The sequence below is a fragment of the Aplysia californica genome, unplaced genomic scaffold, assembly GCF_000002075.1.
Source record: "Aplysia californica isolate F4 #8 unplaced genomic scaffold, AplCal3.0 scaffold00093, whole genome shotgun sequence".
Lineage (NCBI taxonomy): Eukaryota > Metazoa > Mollusca > Gastropoda > Aplysiida > Aplysiidae > Aplysia > Aplysia californica.
The window spans coordinates 601714-614144 of record NW_004797363.1 but is presented as its reverse complement, the minus strand read 5'-3'; the positions used below and the strand labels follow the sequence as shown (position 1 = coordinate 614144).

The 12431-nt window shown below is 39.1% G+C and overlaps 1 protein-coding gene across 1 annotated transcript in view; it reads left to right on the top strand.

Annotated features, from left to right (window-relative positions):
* LOC101858334 (sodium- and chloride-dependent betaine transporter) overlaps window positions 1-1294 on the top strand; it is a gene marked incomplete in the record, with an annotated part of 15351 nt that extends 14057 nt beyond the window's left edge. The window contains 2 exon segments of the mRNA XM_035968880.1: window positions 475-574; window positions 1045-1294. Coding sequence (XP_035824773.1) covers window positions 475-574; window positions 1045-1172 — 228 coding nt within the window.
* Window positions 1295-12431: the final 11137 nt, after the last annotated feature.

The following is a 12431-nucleotide window of genomic DNA, read 5'->3' as shown; positions in this document are numbered from 1 at the left end:
GGGGGGGGTGGTCTGTACAATGAGAGCGGATAGTTGGAGGCGTCTCTTGTAGGACCTGCTTCTTTCACTTTTTGACTCGGTCGTTATGCCTTGTTTTGTTCCTTGTTCTCAATGGCCGTTTGTTGTGACAAAACGCTTATCTTTGCTTATCTTTACTCAAATCAAAAAACTTAAACCAGTAAAGACAATGTTTTGAATATGTATCAATATGTGAAAAAATAGTGGAAGTTAAGAGTTGATCCTCTTTGTCTATGGTATAAAGCTTGATGTTGTGTTGTTTGCTGTTGCGCGCATGACATGAGTTTAATTCTTAATTGGGGTCCATTAGCTGGGATGCTGTTTCTTTGTCCTATTGGGCTGGCTTAGACGCAAAAGTCAAAGTGGCCAGCCTCCTTTTAAAACTAAATTGGGGTTTTGGAGGCATGAAACATGAACTATAATTATGAAAGAGCGTGTCCGTGTTCTCTCCCACAGGGTGGTATGTACCTGTTCCAGTTGGTAGACTGGTATTTTGCCGCCTACGCCGTGATTGTGAACGGTATACTGGAACTGGTCGTTGTCGGCTGGATCTACGGTACGCAACACTAACCGTTGGAACGTAAGCAATTGATAGATGAGGCAATTTATTCATAGAAGCACTAGCAAGCTTTTTTCCTGGGCCCTGGACCTAGTTTAGCTCCCTTCTGAACTGTGTTTTAATTCCCTCGACCTACTTTTATTAACCCTGTTATTTTATTGTATCTGAGATATACTGTTCACTTTTTATAGTACCAGCGAAGTACAGACAAAGTCTGACAACTTTCTTTTTCGTTACGTTTTAAAATTGACCTCTACGCTTGCTCATACACCGTCTGATTCGAGCTTCTAAAAGAGACTTTATCATTCATACTTCGTTTATTACCCCTTCGTATATACTTCCAATCAGCTTTTGTTGCTTTTATCCTCAACACTAAATAGCCCCATTCGTGCCAATGTACTTTTCTTCGTTCCAGCAATGAAATGGAATAGACTATTATTACTTACAAGCTCCACTCATGTTCCCAGGTGCAGAACGTTTCTTTGATGATATCAAGCTCATGCTTGGTCGTCGGCCACCTCGTCTCTTCATCATTGTGTGGAGATTCATCACCCCGATCCTTTTGCTCGTAAGTCACCAAATTTCCACATCTTAGATTAAGAAATGATACGTGTTTAACATCTCTCGTGATATCACTTAACCTATTTCATTGCTGAGGCGTATATTTACCCTTGTATACACAGGAAAAAGTGTTTATTTGAGAGAGATTTTGTTTCAAAAAGCGGCAGTGCCATTTCCCTTATTTAAAAGTAATAAGCAACAGTACAAGTAATAGTTATATCTCCCAAACCTTCATTTAAAGTCTCGTAGAAACAATAAAAACAGTTAACCAATTATCTTTGGGAACCACCTGCAAGTGTATATATTTACAAGGAAAGATTTATGTTGGCAAAGAGCTTAGACAACTTTCCCAAACAACTTGGTTAATTGGGTGCTTGGTTGGTGCTCTGATGTGGTTTGCTCCTTCTTCCCTCCCAAAGATTAATCTTCCTTCCTTCTTTTTGTGTTTGTAAGTATCTTGTAACACCTTTAAAATTCGGCACTCATATGACCCTCTTGTGTAGCAAGTGTCGTAAAATACTTACTAAAACAACAGCAACCCGATTTATAAATGAGCATGGACTACAGATTGTTGAAAAGCAACATGATTCTAGGACAAGCACAGACATGTTTATACAAAAGGGATTTTGGGTATTTTTGCTTTTTTTTGTTATTTGAAAGGCTAAAATAGGTTTTCTGAAAGGGGTCAACTGTGTCATTATTCAAATAGTTAGTGATTCATAATAAGACAGCTAGGTACCTAGATTAAATCACCCTTCAAGATTTTTTCGAAGTATGTTGTTCTTGCTTATGTCATGTAGCATCGGTTATCTGGTGGTTAGGCCAATGAGCTTTCAGCCTAAACGTTGTGGGTTCAAATGTCAGTCAGGGTTCCAACTTTGCGTCCATGGGAAATTTACTTTACGTGGATCTTCCTCACTTTACCCAGCCGGGAATGGGTTCCCGTTTATAATCTGTACAGTTACGCCAAAGGGAACGACGATCACAAGTTTTGCTACAGTCGAATGCCTGCGTGACATTCATCCTTGTCCCTTCATTTTTCTCAAATTCGGCGAAACGGTGCGTGAATAGTGAACCGGTAGGACAAAAGATTTCGCATGTATGATAATAATAATAATAATAATACTATAATACAAGTCTAAGAATAATACAGACAATGATTCAAACTTTCGACATTTTCCATGAAGACTGAGATCAACATACATCGGTGGTCTGAACAGTTTTATGTTAAATCTACACAACAATAAAAAACGAGTTTCTTCTGAATTTGAGGGAATGAGGTGCCAGGATCGTCAACGTCTACACCAGACCTGACACCTAAAGAAGAAGAAAAGGCTGCTTTTGTCCCATTCAGTAACAGAAAGAACAATGGTGACATAATGGAAACCGTCCAATGACGGCCAACTACTGTCGAGGAGTATAATTATATAATTGTTGTTGTCTTGAACAAGCTGAGGTCTTGTAGAATCAGTTTCTTCACTATGGATACATTCTCTTCAGTTACCACAAATGATGGGCGCCTTTCACGATCTTCATCCATCACCGACATGATTCCGGATGATACAGTGACATAATAAAGTTGAAAAAAAAAAACCCGCGAGTATTCCGGAAAGGGGGGGGGGGGGGTGTGAGGTGGTAATAATTTCTGCATGTGATTGTATTGGTCAGGTGGCCGTAAGAGCAAGTTCGACAGTAAACGATATCATAATATTATTACATCATTGTTGAGCTTTTCCCCCTGGAATCGACAGACTGTTTTAGTCAGCACCCTGTTGACGTATGGACCACCCGTCTACCAGGGCTACCACTACGGTAGGATTGAGGTCATCTGTGGTTGGTGTTTAGCTACTGTCTCCTTCCTGCCCATACCGGGATACGCCTTCTACCAGCTACTGAAGACCCCAGGATCTCTAAAACAGGTTAGAAATTGTGTCTCTTCTATTCCTTTTTTTTCCTTTTTAGTTTTCTCTTTCGTCCTTCTGTCTTTATCTCGTTTTCCTTCTGTCTTGTAATTGCGTTCTTGTAGTCTTTTCCTTGTATTTCCTCTGTTGGCTTCCTGATAATAGCGTTATAACCATGTTAACAATACTGATAATACTGATAATAATAATAATAATAATAATGATACTGATAATGATAACGATAGTAAGAAGAAGAAAAAGAAGAAGAAGAAGAAGAAGAAGAAGAAGAAGAAGAAGAAGAAGAAGAAGAACAACAACAACAACAACAACAACAACAACAACAACAATTATCAATGTGCAACAACAGTGATCGTCGCAGTTTATTTAGGCTTTGTTTTATATTCGTTCCACAGCGTCTGAACTTCACGTGTTCCCCGGCCAGCCAATGGGAGCCAGCGGAGCATTCGCTCAGAGAGCAGTACAATGTAGAGAAAAGACGCAGACGGCTCTGCACTTTCCCTATTCCTTGTCGAGGGAAATGATAAAGTTCAGACTTTTTTTTTTTTTTTTTTTTTTTTTTGGAAGGTCGGAAACAGGCGTCAGCGTTCATAGTTCACCACTCATCTGTCTTTTCAGCAGTTTTCAAAAAGTTTACTTTATTATTGTTCTCTCTCTCTCTTTTTTCCGTCTCCCATTTGTAATCTAGCATTCCACGTACGTTAATATATATATTGTGTGTGTGTGTGTGTGTGTGTGTATGTGTGTGTTTGTTTGTGTATGTGTGTGTGTGTGTGTGTGTGTGTGTGTGTGTGTGTGTTTGTTTTATGTTCCAAACTCTTTACTAGGCTCTGTTATCAATTATTTGGACACCTAACTGTCTATCTATTGGCCTGTCTGTCTGTCTGTCTGTCTGTCTGTCTGTCTGTCTGTCTGTCTGTCTGTCTGCCTGTCTGTCTGTATGTCTGTCTGTCTGTCTGTCTGTCTGTTTGAATATGTGTCTGTCTGTCTGTCTGTCTGTCTGTCTGTCTGTCTGCTGGCCGTTTTGTAAACCCATATTATTATTCTTCTTGCAACACGTGTGTGTACATATTTCTGGAAATAGTAGTACGTAAGGAAAGGAAAAAAGAAGGTAAAGGACTGTAAGCTTTCTCCACTACTGTTCAGGATACCGATGATTTTTTTCTTTTCTTTTTTTTTTTTTTAAGTTTGTTTGTAGTTGTTGTTTGGTTGTTTTGCTTTGTTTTATTTTGCTTTTTTTCAAAACCTTTTTGTTGGTTTTGTTTTGTTTCGTTGGTTCTTTTTTTCATTAGAAGCAATACATAATATGTGACGTGCACCCGAATCCACCGTATCGTGATACATTTATTCCCTTTCCATAAGACATCATTCTAAAAGACATAGATGCTAATGACATTTTTATTTATTCATCTTGATATTTACATGATCATTTTCGACTTCTTTTGTGAGTGTGGTATGTGCACGATAGAGAAATGGCTTGTATATCGCGCTGAAATATGAAAACAATTCTACTGTTTACAGGAAATTTCAAAATAAAAATGATTACATCGTACAACGCTTGTTCGTGTGTGTTCGGGTGTCCACTACGGATGAGATCGGCCGATCGCCCGACTCGATCGCCTAAAAAACTAACGTGTTTGTATTCATTTTCAGGCGATCGAGTCGGGCGATCGCTCCGATCCAGCCGTAGTGGGCACCCCTATTACTTTAAGAATGTCTTGGTCTATCTCTGAAGTGAGCTCTTATACGGAGTGCCCACATACGCGATCGGGTGGGGTCAGGTCGGGTCGGGCCTATCGTGTAGCCGGGTTAGCCGAATTGAGAGCGCAAAGCGGCCATCGTGGCACAATCCGTTGAACTCTGTTGGTGACCTACAAAAACAAACGCGTTTGTTTTCAGGCCTGCGAATCGAGCGATCGGGTGGTTTGCAGCCAATCACAACAAGGCTGAGTCACATGTCAATTTTAACCTATGAATACCTTATTTAGGCTGGAAATTCACGGTGTCAGTCTCACGCCTTTGACCGTCTTCTCACTTCTCACAGCAGGTTTGGAGCGCTCTTAGGCCTAGAGGAAGAAGGAGACGAATAAGAAGAAGAAGAAGAAGGAGGAGGAGGATAAATGAGGGAGGGTGGTGAGAGAAACAGGGAGTAAGAGAGATAAGTTGAGACATGTATGCCGTGCTAGTGCTAGATCTAATTCTCTGATACATGGAAAGTGAAAAATAAACAAGAAAGGAGAACAACACTAAAGCAAGCAAGCAAGCAAGCAAACAGGCAAGCAAGCACTCACACGCACACGCACGCACATTCAGACAGAGGAAGACAGAGAGAGGGAGTGCGGGAAGTCCAAGAGTACCGTAGGCCTAGATCTACTTATGCATTCAAGGGTCAAAGGTTCAGCCAATCGTAGCCCTGTTTACGCCCTCTGTGTGGTTGCATGTAAGTAAAAGGTTTCTTACGTTAACTTCCAGGTCGTCGGGTACAATCGCGGCGGGGTTGTCGTGTGCACTGAAACCAACAGAAAGCGACCCGACCCGATGACCCGACCCGATGACCCGACCCGACCCGACCCGACCCGACCCGACCTGACCCACATTCGCTAGTGGGCACCTCCTATTAGTATTTTGTTTTGCTATCACTATCACTAATCTATGTGGGTGTTAATAATAATTTTCTTCGTGTGTTGTGTATGTGTCGATCTAAATGATTTAACGAGTATATTTCTTTAATTTTAACTTATCTTCGTTTGGCACTGTTACCTAAAACACATCTCATCCAACAGGGTCATGGCCGAAAGGAATTTCTAAGCTCTTGGAATTAGGTGTACATGTAGTATTCTGGAAACCTGCCAAGAACAAACAGTTGGAAGTTGACATTATTACAAGGGACATAATCGAGATTAAACTGCTTAAAAATCAGAACGTTATTTGAAAAGGCGGTTATACCCCCTTTCTTCTATTTTGAGGGGTAACAATTTTTTTAATGTGATTTTATATTAAAATTTATTATTTATTTATTATTTTCTCCAGGGAAAAAAAAGTTGAGAACGATGGTAGTTATAGCAAACTTCGGTTATCAAAAGATTAAGTTGTTAATTTTTTTAAAAACTCATTATACAAACAATATGAAAACAACAACTACTACTTAGACAATACTATCAATAATTTACGATAATAATAATAATTTACGATAATAATAATAATAATAATAATAATAATAATAATAATAATAATAATAATGATAGTAGTAGTAATAATAATAATAGTAGTAGTAATGATAGTGATAATAATAATAATAATAATAATAATAATAATAATGATTATAATAATAATAACAATAATAATAGTAGTAATAATAATAATCATAATAATAAAGCAAAAAATAATACTGATGACGCTAATCATGATAATAATGGTTATGATAATAATAATAATTACAACAACAACAACATCAAAAAATTATAATGATTATAATAATAAAAATGAATGAATGAATGAATGAATGAATGAAAACATGCCAGGTTGTTAATAGGCCTGGTCTCATAAACGATATCAAGCAGTGTCGCTGACTTGGCTTTGAAGTGGAAAGTCGGGCCGTATATATATTATGTGACTTTGGTTTAGTGTAATTTTGTGTATTGTAGGCCTACGAAACAAAATATACAGGATTGACTTTCGAAGAATGTGTATGCATTGTACCTGGTCTTTTCTGAATTGTAGAGATTCGTGTGCTTTTTCTAGTTACGCATGGTTTTGGAGTTTCAGACTGGGATTTTTCGGAAATATAAATACATAGAATGCATATAACACATATAAACACTCACATACACATAAACACACACATACACTAACATACACACACACAAGTAAACAAATGCCTATATATAACACTGAACTACCAACTCAATTTTTTGCTCTAAAACAACTTACGTCTTGGGGGAAAAGAAAAGAAAGAATAAAAATCTGAACTGATAGCCCTACTAGCACTTGATGACCCTGAACTGCTGATCTTAACCCAGCGATATTCTGTTCTCACTTTACTACGCTTGCGCTTTTCTGGTTTGCCAGCTACTTATTCTAAACCTTGCTCAGATCCATTCTTTTTCTCCTCTCCTTTCGCTGTCTAAAAATAGTAATGAGATAAAGGTTGGCATGGCAGGCGAGAACACAGCAAGCGTTTAAGTGTCAGGTAGCGTGGGTTTACTGCGAGTAAAGCTTTGCAATTTAAACGACAAAATAAGTGACTTACTGAAAAGATGAACGTGAACAGATGGCTGAAAAGATGAACGTGGGTAAATGACTGAAAAGATAAAGCAATACATTTACCTTATCGCGTGAATAATTGAAGCTAGTACCATTAAATCAAGGCAACTAAGATGGTGCAATTTACACTACGACAGTTTGTAATGTTTTCTTGGCCTCATAGATCCAATTCAATTCATTTAAGAGATGGGATACTTTGGCAATGCCTGCCTGCCTGGGATATTCATGACTGAGTTGGATACAGCATCCTATCAGACAGATATATAATATATTCCATTTAGAATGCTACCACCCCAATAAAAATTAAAGTAGTTTGAAGAACCTAACCCCCCCCCCACACACACACACCACTGACATTGATAATGGTGTCGTAAATGCTGCAACCTGTACTAAAATACGAAAGGTCGAGAAAAGTGGGGTAGATCTAAGCGAGGACTTTTAAGAAAGGTCAAGGTAAATTTGAAATCTGGTTATGAATGGGCTTTGAGAAATTATACTTATTAATCTGAAATAGAGAATACGATATTCAGAACCCAACACCATTCTCAACATAGATCAACTGATAGTTAAGTTGGAGACCAGCTGGCTGTATATTAAGAGTCGCAACAAAGGTGTGTTGGGATGTTGATTAGGATCTATCAGAAATAGCTTAATGTATTTTCGTCATTAAGATGTGTGGTCTTTTGTGAGAGTTTTCTTCATACTGAGGCTGCTGATCGCTAATTTGTAAATGAGATCTTAATAATGATAATAATAATAATAATAATAATAATAATAATAATAATAATAATAATAATAATAATAATAATATTAATATGCCATTATGATTGCTCTTGTAAATGTGTTACTCCCCAGTAGACAAATTAGACGATTTTAGGACTGTGTTGCTTTGAGCCTGATATTGAGTGCCAAACAAAGTTGAAAGATAATATACTATAATCTAGGCGAACGATGGTACTTAACAAAAATACCCCCAAGTCAAGCAGAAGCAAATGAATATGAATAGATCTAGATGAATTAATACTTAAAATAACCTGCTCTTGGGAATCGAGCCACGTCGTTGTCTATGTGCAATGGCCGAGAGCCCAACAACACTCCACAGACGGCCATCACCCAGTCACTGTCAATTGTTTTGACTTTAAATGCTGACTTATGACGTATGGCAATTAACAAGGGACACGGTGACCATTCAAGATAGCCTCAAGTGTCCCATTAAGGGTTATAATAAAGTGGTAACAAACTCCGTTGTGTTGAATAGGAAGTACAACCGAAACACAAATATAGCATTGTCTTTAGCCAGTTCAGCTTCCTTTTTTTAAATTTGATCTCTTCACATCAGACGTCATTTTACTCTCTCAATACACTCATAACCATAGGCGCTTGCTGTGTTAGCTTAGCACTTCGCAAAAAGATGTGGGTCCCATTCCCGATTGAGGGGGGGGGGGGTTCTTTTCTTTTTAATCGAATTTCTTCATGTGCCAGATGGGTTTTTGCAGACCCTGGAGTAGTCCTGACATGCAGGATCGAAGCACCCGGCCTAACATAATATGATCAAAACTGTGTTGGTGGGGCTTACAATTCTTACAGTTACACTCCTTACACTCAACAACACACTGATAGAGCACGTTTTCCCAAGTCCATGTTCCCCAGCTCTCTCTGTCTCTACAGAGAACAAGGAAGCGGCTGTGTTGGCGGGAAGGTCCCCATGGTACTAACAGATAATGTACGTGTGTCTGTGTGCGTGTGTGTGTGTGTGTGTGTGTGAGTGTGTGTGTGTGTGTATGTGTGTGTGTGTGTGTGTGTGTGTGTGTGTGTGTGTGTGTGTGTGTGTAGGTGTGTGTGTGTGTGTGTTTGTGTGTGGTTTATGTTTTGTTTTGTTTTTCAACGTCCTCCCTCCTTTGATTGTACGATGAATTGCCCATTTATTACCCGGCATGGGTTCGCGCCACGCATGAGATAAAAAATTCAGACGCTCCACTCTGTTTCTCGCCCATGACGGCCTTTAGCCCACCTTCCAAAAGAAAATCTAATCGATGCGTACGTCATACATAGCTTTGAGCCAATGGAAAAGTTTTCGCTGCGGAATTTTCCAGCTCCCCCTTCGCACAGCTCGCGGAAAAAGTAGTGAATGAATGAATGCGTCGCGGGAAAATTACGATACCGTGACCCGGTTTGGGGGGAAGTTGTAGGGAAAATTCTCAGCGGTGGGATTGGTTGGGGGAGTGAAGTATGTCGTTCGTAAAAAGTTTACGCTTGGTCGAATCTCTTGTCCTTCACACTGGCGTGGAGGGAGTTTTAAACTGAGGGTTGTCTCGTACGCTTGGCGGGTCTCTTTCTATCTTACCTGTTGGGAACGTCTGGCTTGTGGGAGAAGAACGAAAGAAGACATTGCATAACGAAAGAGAAAGAAATGTTCTTCCTTACTGCGTTATCTTAGTGCTGTTTTGTGGGGGTGTTCTTGTTTTTCCTTTCTTCCTTTCTTTCTTTCTTTTTTTTTGTGAACACGCCTTTCTTGGCCGTGACGTTACCTGGGGGAAGGAACATTACGTAATGTCTATTTTTCTGTTGCGAAGTTTTACGGCAAGGATGGCAGACATGTTGATGTCCTCTAGCTCAGGGTCATGGAGTGGGATCTGTCAAAGAAACAGAGCTTCCCGACCTAGCTCTTTTTTACGTTTGGAATTTTTCAGTCGCCGAACGCGACGTCCCTCATTTCAGAGCTTTCTTTTAGAATGCAATACAGTATCATACATACAGGGGCGTATCGCAACGCTGAGGTAGGGGTAAGCAAATAGCCACGCCCGGAAGAAAATAATAGTAATAAGTAACATATCTATAGAGCAAATTCCCGCACAAAAGCGCGCTCTATGCACCTTGCAATCTATACAAGTACATTTATATTGCAAGACAAATAGTATGGAAGTAAGAGCATCATTCACCTACTGCACTGTGTTCATGAAGATATAAGAATATATCAGTAGTTTCCTCTAACAGCAATGAAGCATTCAATTCATTTTGTTAAATCCAAAGTTCCTCATCTCCTTCAAAGATTTATCTCATTCAGAGAAAATGCACCCCCTCCCCCTCCTAACCAACTCCCCTTCTTTTTCTCAAAACGAAATAGAGAAATAAATAAATAGAATAATTCTTCGGTATTGGCATTTTTCATGATCACACTGGAATGACGTACATAACGACCACTATGCCGCGCCGTGAGTCTGTGGCACACATGGGTCCATAGAACAGACAGATATTGAGGTGATTCCGGACGATTTGGTCCACTAGGAACACATTTCATAATTGGACTTTTTATTCCAATCTAAGAGCAATTCCAGACGATTACGATGATATTTAACAAAATGAATGGAAGTACAATCTTGGAATGCTCCTTGCTGTCAAAGGAAAAATACTGAGATCTTCACAAATCAAGATTATATTGATTAATATTTCTCCATAACAAAAGAGACGCTTTCTATTATTGCTAAAAACACATTTTAAAGCATACTTTCAAGATTTAGAAGGAAAAAAGAAACTAAAATAAAAAGGATTCACCGTCAGACGTCATAAAATAAAGGGAATTAAACAACAATTTTGTTGTTGGTGTTGCTTTGTTATGTTTTGTTTTTGACACAAGTGGTTTTTAAAAAATGTTATGCAGTTCAACCTCGTGTACCTTGATGACAGAACCGTCGAAACGAGTCACAATATGATATAGGAATTTGGCAGTGATGTGGGTAGTTACATCACTATCTCAGCCTTCTTGCAAGACTACAATAAACATGACTTGGGAAGCAGCAGTGCCCAACATAAAACTGGGTACAGCAAACCGTTGATTTACTACATTTTTTGTTTGCCCTTCACGAGCAAAATGGATGCACTTTAAGATCTAGGAGGTGGGCCTGAATAATTGACGATTGCAGAATATCAATCAGCTGGAATCGTGTGTTTGTTTGTTTGTTGTTTTTAATTTCTTATTAAGAAAATGTTGCTAGCCCCTTCGATTCTTTCTTTGCTTTACGGGAGGATTTTTCACATAGCAAAAAAGATGGGGCAAGCAGCGCCTGACAAGTTTTAAGACATCATCCGCCCCTGCTTTCATGATTCTCTAAAAAGAAAACTAGCCTTAGTGTTTTATATTTATAGCATTTTCAAGTTGAATGAACTGTCTGGGAATAGAACTGGCCACACTTAATGTAGTGAAATGTATAGAGGCAGAAATTCTTCTTGGTGGAGCTCAGAAAATTTTCCTTTTCTTGGTAAAACAATCTTGCACATGGCTTAACATTTAAAAACATTGACATTAGTACACTTATTATGTATGCAAGTATTTAGGTAAGTATTTCTGACATATTATACTTAAAGCACTGGATGGAAGCTCGAGGGTCACAACACACTCTATCCAGCAGTAAGAACTGGTAGCGTGACACTCCCCCTAGTGGTTGTCCCTCAGGCCCCACATTTTCTCTTACGTAGCCTCAATATGACCTCTGGATTGTATTTTGGCCCCTTTTATTCCGTACCTGTAAGTTCCAAGGGTAGTTGGTCAATAAGAAAATAAAGCCGTGGTGAAGGACATATGTCAAAATAACCACTTCGTGTTTAATTGTACTTTTGTGGCCATGAGAGCAGAGAAATGAGAGGACACTGATGAGAGCCAATGTCTGTTACTGTTTCAGATCGAACCCGTGAAGAAAAAAGGCCTGGAACAGGTACATAAACAAAACACTTTCCTTCTGTGCATAATTGGATTGCATTTTTTGTCTAGGAAACATTCATGTAACTTTCTGCATCATGTTATTTTAGTAACACATCTATTGAAGCTCATATACAAACAGTAATTGTAAATATTTTGCATCCTGATTGGCATAATTTATATCATATTTGAAGCGTGCTGGCTGCTTGGACACTGTCGGTTAGGGTCAACAAGGGCGAAGCGGGGCACAACTTCCCAGAATAAAAACGCACTAACAGACAGATATACCTGATTAAGCAAAAAATACTGCCCCAGGAGGGACCAGAACTCATGTCTTCTGCCAGCAATATTTACACCCCAAAAGCCGGTATAAGATTGCCTCTGATACCCCCCCCCCTCAACACACACACAAATCCCA